The sequence below is a fragment of the Schistocerca gregaria genome, chromosome 1 (assembly GCF_023897955.1).
Source record: "Schistocerca gregaria isolate iqSchGreg1 chromosome 1, iqSchGreg1.2, whole genome shotgun sequence".
Taxonomy (NCBI): Eukaryota; Metazoa; Arthropoda; class Insecta; order Orthoptera; family Acrididae; genus Schistocerca; species Schistocerca gregaria.
This window is the reverse complement of record NC_064920.1, coordinates 776,691,386-776,710,199: the sequence shown is the minus strand read 5'-3', so window position 1 is coordinate 776,710,199 and position 18,814 is coordinate 776,691,386. Positions and strand designations below refer to the sequence as shown.

At 38.7% G+C, this 18,814-nt stretch overlaps 1 protein-coding gene across 1 annotated transcript in view; it reads right to left on the bottom strand.

Annotated features, from left to right (window-relative positions):
* Positions 1–120: 120 nt before the first annotated feature.
* The window catches only part of LOC126268590 (surfeit locus protein 1), a 61,201-nt gene continuing 42,507 nt past the window's right edge, over positions 121–18,814 (bottom strand). The window contains exons 6-7 of the mRNA XM_049973922.1: positions 6,775–6,918; positions 121–725 (exon numbers count right to left, since the gene is read on the bottom strand). Of these exons, the coding sequence (XP_049829879.1) occupies positions 656–725; positions 6,775–6,918 (214 nt within the window). The 3' untranslated portion in view covers positions 121–655. The remainder of the gene's footprint in view (positions 726–6,774; positions 6,919–18,814) is intronic.

Below are 18,814 nucleotides of genomic sequence, written 5' to 3'. Positions count from 1 at the left end.
AGGTGTCTGAGCTCAGGTGTTCAAAACAGAAAAGGATATGCAGGTTATAATTTTAGTGCCATGCAGACAGAGGGAAAGGGACATAGGCATTTCTTCATTGCAAGAGACTTGTAATACAGATAATGAAAAATTCAAATTAATTTCTGGAACCCAGCTTCTCCTATATATATGTATACAATGTCTTTACCACTATTTGTACAACATATGAACTGAAAAGAACCTGCACCTGAGACCAAAACAGGGAGATGATATCCTCCACACTGACAGGGTTTTTACTAACATCTCTTACTCTTCTGCCACTGCTCAATTTTGTTCAAGAAAGTGAAGAAACACTGTAGATCAAAACAGTGTTTCATAGGTTGCAAGCTTGCCACAACATATATAAATATAAATTTTCTTCAAATCTAAATTTGGAATTTATTCTGCAGAATTCCATTAGATCAGGAAAGAAAACCCATGATCCACAATGCTTCTTAATTGAACTTTAATCAGCTGTCACTCCATAACTGGCATAAATTAATGATTTATAGGTCTTTTGAACACTTATGTAAATGCTGTTTGTTCATTTTTATTAAGCATATCTACAACTGAAGGCACAATTATTACAGCAGAACATGTCACATGTGGGCATAAACACTTGGTTGTTAGTGACAAATTAATATTTTCCCAGCTTATGAATGAATGTTCGAAACCATATGATACCAGTTGCTGCACTAAGGCCATACCTGAAAAATAAGAATTGTCTCTTATTAACATACAGAAGAATCAAACTATGAACTACATAAATGAGGTACTCTTTAAGTTGACCATGTGAAGATATGCTGAATGTTGATATGCAGAATGCAGTTAGATGATTACAGCATCACTACCATCAACAAGAAATTGCTTATTTTGAATCTTACTAAGAAGTGTCATTATGAGAAGAAAAATAAATTGAGTGTCAGTACACAAACTAAAAGGAAGGAACAGAAGGAATGACAACAATTAGTCCAATACCATACAAGGTTCGCAGGAGAGCTTCTGTAAAGTTTGGAAGGTAGGAGACGGATACTGGCAGAAGTAAAGCTGTGAGTACCGGGCGTGAGTCGTGCTTCGGTAGCTCAGATGGTAGAGCACTTGCCCGCGAAAGGCAAAGATCCCAAGTTCAAGTCTCAGACGGGCACACAGTTTTAATCTGCCAGGAAGTTTCACACCATACAAGGTTGTTCCTCATCCCCAACATTAGAGCACATCTCAAATATGAGAAATCAGACGCTATGTAAATAATGGCAATATAACATCCCCCCTCCCCTCCCTCTATACCAGGACTATTACATGTTTCCAGTAAGTCTTATATTGTACACTAATCAACACATTACACATCACATCAAACATTTTGACATGGTCCAAGGAATAACAAGGGGACACTGATTGTATCATTCCTTCAAATGTAAGTATTTATTTGATAATAATAAAGAAAAATTCACTCAAGGAAGCTATGAACTTACGAGACTGGTCAGTACTTATCTCCAGGAGGTAAAAAAATTACCACTGATGATACACAAATATAAAAACACAAAACTATTCTGGCTTTTGGAACAATTGTTTCATTCTTGGAGAAGAAACTGGGATAGGTTGTGTAGGGTTAAAAAGGAAGGAAAACTCACTCAGAACCCATCATGAGAGGAATTCACCTGTTATAGGGGCAATGGGAAACTAAGATGGAAGGAGAGCAGAGGCCTAAGGTATGACTTCGGAAGGTAAGTACCACCCACCAATTATGTCTTATAATTTCATAATTATTTACTAAAATACTCATTTTCTTTGGTATACCTGCGTCTGACAACAGGTATAAATTTAAAGTACACTGCTTCTGCTAACTTTTGTCAGTTTTTGACATCATCCAGCACACCAAGTGATATTTCTTTTCTTCTTTTTTATTTCCACTACACTTGTCATCATGAAAGTAAAATGCTCCGTCTCTGCCCCTGCAGTGTTGCCGTGTCAGGTACCTGCTGGTCTGCAGTCAAAGATCACTAATTCCATGTGTTTGATTACACTCTGTCCTATGAAGTCATTATGCTTTATGTTTAGTTGTGTCTGGCAATGCCTAACACAATACAAAATTCTTCTTCTAAATGGCAAGTCCATAAACTCTTGCAATGGAGCAAATTTATTATGGAACAAATATAGCAGAGATGCTGAGTCCCAGATAGACACAACAAAAAGACTGTTCCATATAAAGCTTTCAGATAGTAAGGCCTTTGTCAAAAATAGATGACAAAGGTGTGCGCACATGACTGCACTCAGGTAACTGAGGCCACACTGTGAGCAGCAGCACCAGTGCATGATGGGAGTGGCAAGTGGGTGAGGGTAAGGAGGAGGCTGGGGCAGGTGAGAGGTGGAGAGCAGGGATAGTGGAAAAGGTGAGAAGTAAAATACTGGGTGCAAGGTGAGAAGTAAAATACTGGGCGCAACAGTAGAATGAGAGCTGTATAGTCCTGGAATGCGAATAGGGAAAGGTTTGGATGGATGAGGACAATTACTAATGAAGGTTGAGGCCAGGAGGGTTATGGGAATGTAGGATATATTGTATGGAAAGTTCCCACCTGCACAGTTCAGAAAAGCTGGTGTTGGTGGGAAGGATCCATATGGCACAGGCTGTGAAGCAATCACTGAAATGAGGGAGATTGTGTTGTGCAGTGTGCTCAGCAACAGGGTGGGCCACTTGTCTCTTGGCCATTAATGCTGACTGACAGCTTGTTGGTTCTATGCCCAATTAGAATGCAGCACAGTGGTTGCAGCTTAGCGTGTAGATCACATGACTGGTTTCACAGGTAGCCCTTTCCTTGATGAGGTTGGTGCTGTTTGTGACTGGACTGGAGTAGGTGGTGGTGGTGGGAGGATGTATGGGACAGGCCTTGCATCTAGGTCTATTACAGGGGTATGAGCCATGAGGTAAGGGGTTGGGAGCGAGGGTAGTGTAGAAATGGATGAGTATATTTTGTACAGGTTCGGTGGACGGCAGAATAGCACTGTGGGAAGGATAGTGGGCAGGACATTCCTCATTTCAGGGCATGATGAGAGGTAGTCGGAATCCTGGTGGAGAATATAATTCAGTTGCTCCAGACCTGGACGGTACTGAGTTATGAGAGGAATACTCCTCTGTGACCAGAAAATAGGGGTGTGGTGGGAGAATGGAAAGATAAGGCATAGGAGATTTGTTTTTGTACAAAGTTGGGAGGATAATTACAGTCTGTGAAGGCTTCAGCGAGACCCTTGGTATAGTTTAAGAGGGACTGCTCATCACCAATGACCCCGTGTGGCTAGGCTGTATGGAAGAGACTTCTTGGTATAGAATGGGTGGCAGCTGTCAAAGTGGAGATATTAGTAGCTTTGATATGGATGGAGGTACAGATGTAGCCATCTTTGAGGTAGAGGTCAACATCTAGGAAGGTGGCTTGTTGGGTTGAGTACGACCAGGTGAAGTGGACCACCCTGTTGCTGAGCACACTGCCAAACATGACATCCTTCATTTCAATGACTGCTTCGCAGCCTGTGCCACATGGATGCTTTCCATCATCATCATATTTTCGGAATTTCACAGGTGAGAACTTTCCCTGCAATATATCCTATGTTCCCATAACCCTTCTGGCCTCAACCTTCATTAGTCATTGTCCTCAATCATCTAACCCCTTACCTGTTCCCATTCCAGCACTACACAGCCCTCATTCCACCATCGCACCCAGTCTTTTTACTTCTCTCCATTTCCACTACCCCCCCCCCCCCCTGCCCTCACCACCTCTTGCCAGCCCTCCGTCTAATCTGTAGCACTTCACTATCTGCCACCTCTACCCTACTATCCCTCCCCCTCCCTGCCCTAGCCTCCTCTCCTTACTCCCACCCAGTTGCTACTCCCATCATGTTACTGTCCACAGTATAAGAAAGAAATTCTGAAGGAATTTTTGGTGACAAAGAAAAAAGTTCCTTCATCAATGTTTAGATTCAAAAAGCACTTGATTGTAGTTTTCTAACCTGAAAGTACGGTGCCATAGATATCGAAGACAAAATAACAACAGAGAACAGCAGCGTTAAGAGGAACTAGGTGGTGCTCACTAAGAATTTTAATGGAGGTTGTAGACAAGCAACGCAGATTGGCAGGAGAATAATTGGAGGTGACAGAAACTCAGCATGATTGAGCTGGCATTTGGACTCAGAAAAAGCAACATGGAGGAAAGAGCTAGAAAGAGCTTGGTCTTTGTAAAGAGACACTGAAAGCATGTGGTATTGAAATTCCAACAGTTGCTATTCTACCCCAGTTTTCCAAGTTACCAACACCAGTGTGATATCAAGACTGCAAAACAAGATTGTGTTGTGTAATGTGCAAGAAACCTGATTGTAATATAAACAGAAGAAAGACTTATTGTGAAGTGAATGTTGTGTAAAAATGTACCTGAATGAACAGTGCAAAAATGTTATTTGAGGACAAGTACTACTTTACTGCATTTACAGCCAAAATTATACATTTTTTATTTTACACATGTCCAATACTGAATTTCTCTTGTTAATGATATAAAATGTATTGCAATTTACACCTATGTTCAGTTTAAAGACTGATAATAATTTTAAAAACCATATTTCAATACTAAATAAAGCTATTCATTGAAAATAACAGAATCTAAACACGTATGTTACACTAAATCACGAAACTGTCTAGGGGTAGTCAAAATACAGGTGTCAAGAAGCCTGGCTATGCGGGGGTTAACAGCTTTCTCACTGAAAGTTTCTAAGCAAATTTATCAGCAATGAGGTTATTCATTGCATAGATGAAACAAGTTTCACAACTCTTACAGTATTTTATTTTTTTAATCTCTGAATACATTTATTTTCATTACAAAATACATAAATAGCACGCAGCTATAAACTTTTAGAATGTTTATACTTTTTTTTCCAGTCCACATATGTTAGTGATTTTGGCTGTTTCCAAAGTTGAAGTAAAAAAATAAAATACTATTTTTTTTTTCTCGAGAAATTCTTATAATTTTAGTTTTTTTTAATCTTCATGATGACTGGCAATAATTTTCTTTTGGAAAGTACTCCACCATATTTTAGATTAAAGATAAAGATGTGCAATATGTCCTTTTTTTCGTTAACATTTTGAAATTATCACTAAGTGGCAATTGTGTAAGGCAGTGAGATGACCTTGATCTGCCTATTTTTGTGACGACTGGTACAGTTTTGCCCTATTCTTAGAAGTGCTGTTTCATTTCTCATTATGCCACCAGTCCATTTCACTTTTAGCATTTTTCTCCACAGTCCATCTCATAACTATCTGAGTATTTTTCCTTTCTTCTCCACTTCTACGATTCACTACCATGCAACATTCCAGACAAACTATTTGACAAATCCCTTTCTTTATTCTATCATAATTCTTTTCGCCATCATAAAACCTATCACATTTTCAGAAGCTCTTTTGCCTATAAACATTCTACTTATTTCCTCCACATAGCTTCAATTACTTGTCACCAAACTTCTTAGGTAACCAAAATATTTTACTTTTTCCAAGGTCTTCTCTTACAAAGATATTTTGACAGAATCTTCATGTTTCCAACATTTATCCATATTCCAAACTCTTTTCTCACTCTGAAAATACTCTCCATCCTAGATTTTAGTTCCTCTTTTGATTCAACCAACACTGCTTGATCATCTTCATACTTAATTGTTTTTATCCTTTCTAGTCCTTAATCTGTTAGCATAAACATTGAAAACCATAAGTATTGAAAACTGTTGATGACAAACAATACTATTTTCTTCCAATTGCTTCCTCATTGTCCATCTTTACTGACATTTTATTTACACATGATACAAGTGTAATTGTAACATCAGGCTCACAGCAAATGAGCTGACCAACCTGTAGTAAAACTCAGCAATTTTGGGGCACTCTATTTGCACTGACATTCAATTCTCCAGATTTCAGGGACTGACGGTAGACAAGGCGCTCTTGTCAAAGGCACATATTTTTAACCTCCTCAGAAATTGAGTGTAAGTAGTTTATAATTAGAATACAGTCAACAACCACAAAGAGTGATATTTATCTACTTTGTATACTGAGATAGGGGACAATGGGACAACTAAGGCACAAAGAGCAATTTTAGCCAAAGACAAGACACCAGGACCATCTTTGATGTCAATTCAGGTACCACATGTTAACAGAACCGAGGATTCTTACACAGAATCACAGTAGAGCTATTTGCTTATGAGATTTGTGGTTGATTGTATGAACTTATTTAAACAAGCAGCAGCATTCACTCAGTTAAAAAACAATTCAGAGGAATGATATTATGTGCTGCAAACATATCCATAACTACTATTCTAAAAGGATGCAGCACTCAGAAATTTACATTTTCAATAGGCTTTTGAAAGAGTTGAAGGCTGTTAGTGATCAACCAGAAGGTTCAAATAGAGGCTGAATCTTTTTCTCTTAGAAACCCCACTGCACTACCTGAAAATTTTTGGTGTAAGTACAAGCAATAAAGTGAAGATTATCTCTGAGGACCAATTCACAGCTGAAGTTTTCACTAATTACTAAACAAAAAACACTGCCCTGTGTCTGCAGCACTGTAAATTCGGCATTTGCCTCAGCACACAAGATCAGTCCATGAAAGTAATTGCATGATTTCTTGAAAATGGTTGCAAATACTTTCTCAGAATCTACCAGCATTATCACAGATATTCATTGGTGCTTTTTGGATAATCTGTAAACGAAACATCATTGCCAACAGCACAGTTACTCACCAAGTTAGTATGTAGGAAAGATGCTCATTTCTTAATGTGACCCTTGTCTGTCCTCCCTGTGGGCCACCAGGAACACTGCTTTCTGCAGAGGCATCAATGAATATTGGATCTGTATGAAGCACTTCTGCCATTGTTTCCACATCTCTGTAATGAAAGCCAAAAGTTGAATTCCATGACAGGTTTTCAACACTACAGGCACTTCATATCAACACTGCTGTTTTTAGCCTGAATCATGTATGTTGATCATTTACTGTTCGGCACTAATGACATTAAAGGAATTACTACACTGAACACAGTATGTCACTTATTTGTAGTTTCCAAATAAATAAAGCATAACTGGTGTGATTAACACAGAATACAGTGGAAAAATGATCTTGCATTTCTTCCTGTGTTCTCAGTTTTCTGGTGAAATTCAGTTAAATCTTGAAATAACCGTTGCTCAATCTCATAACTGATTTCCTGAAATACTGCTTTTGACTGAGATAGAATTCTTATACAATCTTTTGAGTTCCAGGACTAAAGAGAAAGAGGTACAAGGTGTCCAGTTACAGAATCTTGTGACTTCTCCTAATCTCTGTAGTATGGAACTAATTGTCTAAGAAATTCTTAGCACTGCCATTCATCTACTTCACATACTACTTGAGAACTGAAAATATTATATTAGGACCACATACAACTGAAATGGCTGCCTTATGGAGGATTCAGGAATTTTCATGTCCCTCACAGCTATATCTTTTTATAAGTCCATCACACTCTGAATGCACACAAGTTGATCTTGCACAGTTATAAGTTCTTCTGTATAATATATATGAATTTCATTTATACCCACAACTGGAAAGTGAAATGATATCAGCATTCATAAGAAAATTAAAAAACAGAAAGCCATGTGAGCTTAATCCTTTACATTTCTGAGCTAGTTTGTACTGCAAAACAAGTACTTATAATGTATTTTGACATTCTTTCCACAATTATGTATCACTCCACATCAATGAACTTTGATATGCAGACTGAATAAGCATATTTTCATAGCTGTAGCCAACTGAATATAACACAGTGTGCAGGTCTTATCTGAGGCATCCAATCACAAAAAGGACTTGCATAACAATATTCCATCATAGAATGAACAAAACGTAGTATATGTGTGGGGATGAGGGAGGTGGTTGTCCGCTCCCGACAACAATGTACAGGTGATCCAGCAGGCAGGACTTGGCAGATGGGTACCCAGGGCTGACTTTAAATGATGAAACAGGAAATTAGGTCAAAAGGGAAAATATATTTAAGTGTATGGGATACATGAGATGTACTTAAGGCAGGAAGCTACCAAGTGTAGGCCAGTCTAGGATGTAGAACAAACTAAATATAAATAAATTGGGCAATGGGAAAGGAGGTGGCTCATGTTTCTGCCAGCAGCCAGTCACGGGGCACAGAGCCAGAGGCTCTGCCTGTCAACAAAAAAAGTCTAGTCTGCAAAACCATCCAGAGTCACACACAAGCTACTGATTATTATTATTATTATTATTATTATTATTATTTTATTATTGGTTTGTGGGGCACTCAACTGAGTGGTCATCAGCGCCTTTACAAAGCACTAGCCACTGTCACAAATGATGATGATGATGATGATGATGATGATGAAGGAGATGATGATGATGACAACACAAACACCCACTTCCTGGGAAGAGAAAATCCCTAACCTGGCCGGGAATTGAAGCCGAGACCCCGTGATCCAGAGGCAGCAACGCTAGCCACTAGACCACAAGCTGCAGACCAATCAAACTGATGGCATGAATTTGCCAGCAGCCTCAGCAGAGGGATGAAGGCATCTATTGTCAGCAACTTTAACTGTACAGAACTACAACTTGGGTCACACGAGCAGAGCTGAAGTTGCCCTGGGGCAAACTTGTCAAGATTTGACTGTGGTCTTTGAAATACAATTTTCTACCAATTCCCTAAAATATTCCTTGACTGGCTGCCACCATGTACAACATAACATAACTACTCGGAGTTATTGCATTATCTTCCAAATTCTTTAAACAGAAATTATTTGCATGAAGATATTTTCATGCAGTAAAATAGAAAAAAAAGGGTTGGAGGAAACACAATTGTTCAAGAACTAAAATAGAAAGTCACTCACAACCCCATGATAAAAGGAAAAAGCTAGCGAAAAATGATATTCAAATCATTTGATGATAGAAATGACAGATAAGGCAGCTGAAAAATGAAGGAGTAGGCAAAAAGTGATATCCCTCAATTTAGTAAGAATTAGTATGATCACTTTATATCTAATATACTTAATGCACCACATACTGATCGCAAGCAGTTGCACATGTATTGCTAGAAAACATTGTCTACTACATAAATTGTGTTGTCTCATTGCATTTGTGTTCTTATGTCTGAAGTTAAACTAGCACACAACATGCAATGACTCAAAATATGTGGGTCAGCAGTTCTTTCTGCTAATCCTTTCAAATCAGACACAAAGAGAGTCAAAGTAACACTTTCCTTTCTGTTCGAGCTCTGATTTCTCTTATTTTATTTTGATGATCACTCCTACCTATATAGGTTGGGCTCAACAAAATATTTTCGTATTCGCAAGAGAAAGTTAGTGACTGAAATTTCGTAAATAGATCTCGCCACGATGAAAAAATCTTTGCTTTAATGACTTCCAACCCAACTCCCGTATCATATCTGCCACACTCTCTCCCCTATTACGTGATAATACAAAACGAGCTGCCCTTTTTTGCACCCTTTCGATGTCCTCCATCAATCCCACCTGGTAAGGATCCCACACCGCACAGCAATATTCTAACAGAGGACAAACGAGTGTAGCGTAAGCTGTCTCTTTAGTGGACTTGTTGCATCTTCTAAGTGTCCTGCCAATAAAATGCAACCTTTGGTTCGCCTTCCCCACAATATTATCTATGTGGTCTTTCCAACTGAAGTTGTTCGTAATTTTAACACCCAGGTACTTAGTTGAATTGACAGCCTTGAGAATTGTACTATTTATCGAGTAATTGAATTCCAACGGATTTCTTTTGGAACTCATGTGGATCACTTCACACTTTTTGTCATTTAGCGTCAACTGCCACCAGCCACACCATACAGCAATCTTTTCTAACTCGCTTTGCAACTGATACTGGTCTTCGGATGACCTTACTAGACGGTAAATTACAGCATCATCTGTGAACAACCTCAGAGAACTGCTCAGATTGTCACCCAGGTCATTTATATAGATCAGGAACAGCAGAGGTCCCAGGATGCTTCCCTGGGGAACACATAATATCACTTCAGTTTTACTCATTGATTTGCCATGTATTACTGGGAAATTACTTTACAATACATCACCAAAGTAAGTTAATGCACTCCAAATCATTTTTACCTTCTGTTCTTTTCTTTCTCTACATGTCCACTCATATTTAGGCATTTAGGTTGCTGCCTGGTTTATTGCCAGGTTAAAAATCCAAAGACCCATTGTTTAAATCCATGCTAGACTCCCCTGCTTCTTTCCTGGTAGTCATAGATGCAAGTAAAATAAAAACAAATACTGCTATGATATGTATTCCTCGTTCAACTGGCTGAGTGAACCCATTCTCAGGTCTGAAGGGGCAACAGTTCAGTTCTCTAACTCCAATAAGACCACACCCACGAAAAAGTTTGTTTTATTCAAACTACATCAACTTCAGGACAGCTTTGTATACAGAAGATCATTAACTATTTCCATTACATTAATGTTAGTCTTTACTACCTTGTTTTCAATGTCCTTGTTATACATACATTGAAAATAATTTAGTTATAATAGTATCACAATGATATTTTCATTGTTCTATTGCAGTCGGAGCAAACAAAACATTGGTATTTGTAAATCAAACCTGTATCAGACCAAATCTAGCCATCCGTATACTTTCTTCAATAACGCTGTTTTATCTCACAGGACTCATGCCACTGAGGAACCTCATCAACAGCAAAAACTCCTGTATATCAACTGACCACATCTATTTCATTGACTGAATTCCAGAGTGTGTCTTTGTCGCCAAAACGAGATATGTTACTCCACGAAAAAAGCAAGGAAGCTAAGGGTTTAATGTTCTGTAAGGACAATGTTATCACAGCAGAGCATTGGTTTTTGTTGGGCACAGATGCAGTAGGAAATCAGAATTCACCTTAATCAATGTATGAAAACTACAGAAAACCTAAATGTGTATTGTCACATGTGGTGTCAAACTCCTGTCCTCTTGAATGCAAGGTCAATGTTATGCCACTGCATTACTGTATGCACAACTCTTTGGGCGCAATACATAAAGGGCTTTAATATATTTCTATAGTCCTCACTCAACAGTTTTTCTGTGAACTTCTTAAGTAGGCTTTCATGGAAGAGTTGACATCATCTTCAAGATTCTCTCAGACCATGTTTCTCAGTGTTTCCTTACACCCATGAGACACACAAACCTATGACCATTCACACTACCTTTGTTTGTACGTATTCAATATCCCCTTGTAAAATGTCAGTGCAGGGCATTAATTATTGAATAGTTAATAACTGTGTCATTTAATATGTTGATCATTCAGAGAAGATAAGTCTTCACACACTATAACTGAATCAAAAGCCATTTATTATGCTGGAATTTGTTCTCTACCACACAATGGATACAAGTACATACTCTTTCTTCTACTCAGCATATAACTCCTGTTTTAACTTCAAATAATAATGGCATCTGATATGACCATTAGTATCCATAATTAACTTTAAACATAACATCATTACACTCAGATTAAAGTTACATTGTGATTGACAGATGGCATTGATGGGAAGCAGAATTTGCGGGCTCCTACACTACATTCCACGTGCTCATGTGACTGACAGTTGCATGTGGAGAGGAGGGGGGGGGGAGGGGGAGAGAGAGAGAGAGAGAGAGAGAGAGAGAGAGAGAGAGAGAGAGAGAGAGAGAGTGTCATCTGCTGATCAACTGTTGCCAACAATAACAGCTATAAGATGAGTATTCAATCACATACATATAGCAAAGTATCAAATTACCTAAATAAGTAGAGAAAACTGTAAGAGGTTATACCACTAATGAAATCTAAATCACTTTCACTATATTCTGTGTAGTCACTAGAACTACTGCCAGAATTTAATGAAATAATAAGTTGTTTTGTGTTACTTCCCATGACACATTCACACATTCATTTTCCCATGCTTTCATTATTATTTCCTTTGTGTGTCTTCCAACTTTACGCCAATATGCCAGAGTTTGGTTTGTGGCACTCTTTGTCAATCTTCTTATTTCTGCCAGTAAATATATTTTGTTGTTACTTGCTACACACTCTCTGAGTTGAGTACATATGAGTTTAATGGGATTAAAATGGCAATGATATATAGGCTGTCTGAGGATCCTATGGCCATATTTTTTTGCTGGTTCACCTACAACATACAACATAAAAACGCAAAGGTGTTTTCTTCTTCTTCTTTTTTTCTTTTTCTGAGCCACAAGATCCAGTGATTCATACTTTCTACAGTTGTCTGGTATGGAAATGTTTTTTATTGCACCCAGTCGCAAATGTTTTGTTTTCTGGAAGTTACTGCAGGTGCCTTGTCAAGGATAGTCAAGTGATAACTATTACTGAATGTTTACTCGAGTTTTTGATGGCCGTTTGATACAAGAACAAGAACAACAGAATGATTCTCTGTATGCCTTTACATGTGAAGAAATCTTCATTGCATTCTAACGCATCAATCAACAACTAAAACCAAGATATAATGATTCACATAAATTCTCAGCATTTTACGTTCATAGACATAGAAATAAAATAACAAAACAGTGTACACTGAGGCGATAAAGTCATAGGTTACCTCCCAGTATCATGTCAGATCTTGTTTTGCCCAGTGTAGTGCAGCAACTCAACATGACCTGTACTCAAGAAGTCACTGGAAGCTCTTCAGATAAATATTGAACTATGCTGCCTCTATAGCTGTCCATAATTGCGAAAATATTGCCAGGGCACATTTTGTACACAAACTGACCTCTTGATTTTGTCCCATAAATGTTTGGTGTGATCCATATCAGGCAATGAGTGACCTAATCATTCACTTGAATTGCCCGGAATGTTCTTCAAACTTGTGATATGGCAAATCATCATCCAAAAAAATTCCATTATTGTTGGGGAACATGAAGTCCATTAATGGCTGTAAACGGTCTCCAAGTAGCCGAACATAACCATTTTCAGTCAATGATTGGTTCAGTTGGGCCAGTGGACCAAGACCATTCAATGTAAATGCAGCCCACACCCATATGGAGCCACCACCAGCTTGCAAAGTGTCTTTCTGACAACTTTGGTCCATGATTTAGTGGATTCTGTGCCACACACAACTCTACCATCAGCTCTTACCAACTGAAATTGGGACAAATCTGACCAGGCCACAGTTTTCCCGTCATCTATGGTCCAACCAGTACGGTCACGAGACCAGGAGAAATTCTGCAGGCGAAGTAGCGCTGTTAGCAAAGGCACTCCGCGCCGGGCATCTGCTGCCATAGCCCATTGACACCAAATTTTGCCATATTGTCTTAATGGATACTTATGTTGTACGTTCCACATTGATTTCTGCACTCATTTCCCACAGTGTTGCTTTTCTGTCAGAAGTGACAAATCTTTGCAAACGCCACTACTCTCGGTAGTTACGTGAAGGCTATTGGCCATTGCGTTGTTAGTGGTGACAGGTAGTGCCGGAAGTTTAGTATTCTCGGCACACTGTTGGATCTGTGAATCTCAAAACATTGAATTTCCTAACAATTTCTGAAATGGAATGTACCATGTGTCTAGCTTCAACTACCATTCTGCGTTCAAAGTCTGTTAATTCCCATCATGAAACCATAATCACATTGGAAACCTTTTCACAAGAATCAGCTGAGTAAAAATGACAGCTCTACCACTGCACTGCCCTTCTGAATCTTATGTTCATGTACCACCATCATTTGTACATGTACATGTCATTATCTTGCCTGAGTGTATTACACTGACTAAATGAGAGAGAGTAATTTTACAATTTCAGTACTATGAGAACATAGTTTTCTTAGACAAAAATAACTTTAAGCTCAAAATAGGCCTCTGAACTTCCAAAGTTTCCATTAACAGACCATTGCTTTGCTTTTATGACAATGTGTCAAACAGGCAATTTAGTTAAATTTAACCTTGTTACAGTACACTATAACCTTAATGTCAACTTAGATTGCAGATGTTGTGGATGTGATAAATCGCATAAGAAACAGAAACACACATCATGATTTCGGAAATTTGCACAGGGACAAATTTGTGGAGTGCTGCAAGTACTGTCTACAAATTACATTTATACCACATTATTTATCTACCAATTCATTTAGCAGCCAGGCTACCCTTATGCTTCAAAACTATTCCATTATCTAACTCAGCGTTCAAGAAACAACTCCATTTAGCACACTAGCTGTCATTCGACTGTTATACCCCAGAGATTACTGTAAGACAAAGATACCTTACAGCAGATGCTGTTTCAAACTGATGTATCTCACAATGAAAACAACCAATTATAGATAAATTATTTACTTGGATAGGTAAAAAATCTACTCACCAAGTGGCAGCAAAACACACACACATACAATACTGTTGTGACTGGCAAGCTTTTCGAGCCAGTGCCTCCTTCTTCAGGCAGAAGGGTTGAGGGGAAGGAGGAAGAGTGAAGGAAAAGGACTGGAGAGGTCTAGGAAAAGGGGTATATTTCGGGAAAGTCACCCAGAACCACGGGTCATGGGAGACTTACCATTTGGGATGAGAAGGAAAGACTGGTTGATAGAGACTGCATCAGACAAGATTTCTTCTGCCTGAAGGAGGAGCCACTGGCTCTGAAAGCTTGCTGACCACAACAGTCTTATGTGTGTGTGTCTCCCGCTGCTTGGTGAGTAGATTTTTTATCTATCCAATTAAATGATGTACCTCACAGGAGGAGAGGAGGGGGGGGGGGGGGGGGAATAAATATGGAACAGTGAATTGCCAATCAAAATATATGTTTATATGTTGGTCAGTAAGAAAGAAAATTAACTTTTCACACACCACAGTTAGATCAAAAACTATTTCCTCTAAAGAAACTTATTCTTTACCACACAATGAATACAAAAACGTACTCTTTCTCATACTTCATTTAGTGTACAGGTCCTCGTTTTAGTGCCTAGCAATTATACCATTTGATACGACCACTCGTCTCCATAATCATGCACCTACCATCTTTGAACACAACATCATTGACACACACTTATATTTTTCTACTTGTTCTTTTAGCATTCAGGCTATTGTTATCTTCAAAACTATTCCATTCTCTAATGTGGCACTTCAGCCACCACTTCGTTCAACATGCAAGCTGCCATTTGGCTAATACAGCCCAAAGATCACCCTAAAGCAACAGTATTTTTCAAACTTCTGAACATATGGTTCTTACAGAGTTAGACAATTCTAAGGAGGGGTGAACAATTGTTTTGGAAGCTATCTCTCTTGCAAAGTAACTGCATTTGCCTAATACCCCATCAGTGAACCAAAGTCACCTCCTACTTCACCTGTGACTGAGCTTATGTGATCATTCCATTTCATACGCTCACAAATACTTACCATCAGGTATTTGTACAAAATTGTGACTCACTAATACTGTAGTTATAGGATACTATGTTTTTCCATGCTGTGAAGCACAAAATTGTACATTTATGAAACTTTAAGGCAAGTTGCCATGCTTTCCACCATTCTGAAATCTTGATATGGCTGACTGTTTGTGCAGTTTTTCCCTACTTCAGTCGAGACATCTGCAAAAGGTCTTATGTTACCATTAATATTGCCTTCTAGGTAATTAACAAAATGAACAGCAAGGGTCCCAACACATTTCCCTGGACAAATCTCAGCTTTTACATCTGTCTTTACAAATTTTATAACAGAGAGAATTTCGAACACATTCAGATTATTTAGCCAGAACAGTATTTAGACATTTAACTATGCTGTATAATGTGTTCTCCACCTTGGTTACGTATCATCGTATTTGCCTAACAACTTCCTGAGGTTCCAGTTTTATTTATTTATTTATTTATTTATTTTCCCCCCTCTGTCTTGATTTATGAAAACCAATGTATATATTGGTCCAAAACAGACCAATAACACACACAGCTGGCTCTAAGTGATTTTAGCACCATTGGTGAGTTTTATGTTTGTTAACTGAAAATGCAGCAGGCATGTCACCTATCTTACTTAAGCATTCAGGCCTTTATTAAAATGCATTTAGACCATTACTAACAATGTTGAAATGAAATCTGACGATTTTATTTTGTGATTACCTTTTACCATGTACTTGAAGGTTCTTATAGAGGCCATATGCTAATTTGACATAGTGTGCCATGGATTTTTAAGTCTCAAAAGAAATTTACTCTTATATATGGAAAATATCTCCATACTCCCAAGCAATTCTAATAAATAATGTTTATTTGCAAACCTTCTGTTTTCATCATGATCATAATGGCTGCTGAAAAGTGTAGTTCAAGAAGTCTCCTTATGTAGGAATGTCCTAATTTGCTGGATTTCCCCCCAAAATCTAGTGCTCCTAAAAGTTTTGGTGGTCTAGATGACTGTCTAACTTGCATATTTAAGAGAGTCCGCTCTGGTAGTTTATATTAACTTCGTATTTCTACAATTGTTAAGCAGCTGAAAATGGCGAGAGAGAGAGAGAGAACTGATGAGCTCTATAGAAACAGTGGATGAGGTGATGTACTAAGATACTAGAACATGAAGTAATAGAGGCAGATGTCAACACACTCCGATAACCAGTCAACAGCTGATTTGTGATGCAAAGCTGTCAAAAGAATTTGCACGCTGGCTGCCAGACACATTGTGACTAAATTTCTCATTGCTGCAGTGTGAAGCTATATGATTTTTTTTGTTCTGAGGAAAACTTCAGTTAGTTACTGATAAAGCTTGGCCGACTGCCTATCTTGTAACAATTGTTCCCTCTATTTCACATATACATTCGGATTGTTCTGCATGTGCTACAGTGATCTGATTTGCTGCTGTTCTTGATATACCAGAATGAATATTTTGTATCTGTTCCTGACCTAGTTACAAGCGACTATGTTCATTTTGGACAGCTATCAACAAGTCTTGCAACATTGGTGACCCAGACATGATACAACCAGTGAGAATAAAAACTAAACAGCTTAATTATAACCGCTTTTTCAAGAGTCAAGAATTTTTCGAGATGGTCAATGTAACTGCCTTAGTCGATATTGACCCCATTTTCTTCATGCAATCCAGTGTTATGGTTCACTCAAGTCGAGGCAAGTTTTCTCTACATTGGAGTAATAGAAGACTCCACAAAGTCCACACTAGTGGTCAGACAACTGGACCATTGCCACGCTGCTAAAGTACAAGACATAATAACCATGCTTCCAGAGAAAGTATCATATGACAGGCTCAAGACAGAGTTGATCCATAGATTGTAAGCTTCACAGGAAGAGCGAGAGGCAAGTACTCACGCAGGAAGGCACTGGGGACAGAAACCAGTCTCAGTACCTCTGACATCTGGATAGCAAGGTTGACATGTGGAGCATACTGGATACACTGTGCAGCAGCCAGTTGCCAGCTCAAGTAAAGGCCGTTATAGTGTCCCAGATGGAGATGCCACTGGACGCTGCGTCAACAGACAGTAGACACATCAAGGTATTGAAGCAGTTCCCAGACGTCGCTCCAGAATAAGAATGTCGCAGAACAGTGCACTACAACACCACACAGCTCCATCAATTTCATGTAGGTTAAGATGCCTTTTCCAGTTCATTATGTTACTGCCAGAGCAGAGTTCAATGCAATGTTAAAGGAAGATATCATACACCCCTCCAGTAGCCCTGGTTGTTGCTCGTACACTTGGTGCCAACAAAGTGTGGCACATGGCGCGCATGTGAAGATTATTATGGCTTTACCACTAGAACATTGTCAGATCGTTATCCTATGTCCCTATTAAGAGATGACAATTACGCATTATGTGATGCAGCTATATTTAGTGAGCTACACTGCGCCGAGGCCTACACAATAATTCTGTCGCTGATGAGGACATACCTATGATGGCCTCTTCAAGAGCCTGTTCATGATGTCTGGCTTACAAATTACTGTGCAGACTTGGCAGCAAAGTTTTACAGGCTCCAAGCTGCAAGGTTTGTCGTACTGTTTCAAGTACCTTGATGACATCGTCATTTTGTCAGCAACAGCAAAGGTAAACCAACAGCACTTACTCGAAATCTTTAGGCACCTAGATAAATACGGCAATGTATTAAAGACTGCCATCTACTTTTTTAGTCACCAGAGGTCACTTTTTGAGGCCATCTGATCTCACCAGCACGATCATTACCACTTCCAGAAAAAGTAGAAGCAATATTAAAGATCCCATGGCTGGAAATTGAATGAAACAGGCAGTGCCTCCTCCATAAATGGGGGCTCATCATGTTGATGGAAGAAATAAAACCCAAGGGGGCTGTTGTATCAGCAGACGTCAACACACTAATGACAAGTCGTCAGCTGCTTCATGCAGTCAACCCTGTCAAAAGAGTTGATGCGCACACCACCAGGAGCTCTGTGATTAAATTTCTCTTTGCTGCAGTGCGGACAATCTACAACTGTTTTGTTCCAACAAAAACTTCAGTCAGTTATTGATCAAGCTTAGCTGGTATATGTATCTTTTAACAATCACTGTCTCATTTTATTTATGTATATGGATTGTTCTGCTTGTGTTACAGTGACCTGATTTACTCTACAATAAATGCTGTTCTTAACACATCTGTGTGCTTCATATTCCATCAAATGTGCTATCAAACAGTCATGCAACAAAGTAATATAATTGCTGAATGTGAAGAAAAGGAGAGAAATGCATTGAAGAAAAAGCACAAACTAATTCAAATATCATAATGAGGGAATGAAAAACATACTCTCACAATTGGTAAGTAAGTTTAGGGTTTACAGTCAGCTGCCAACAAGGCCATTAGGTACTGGACACAAGATT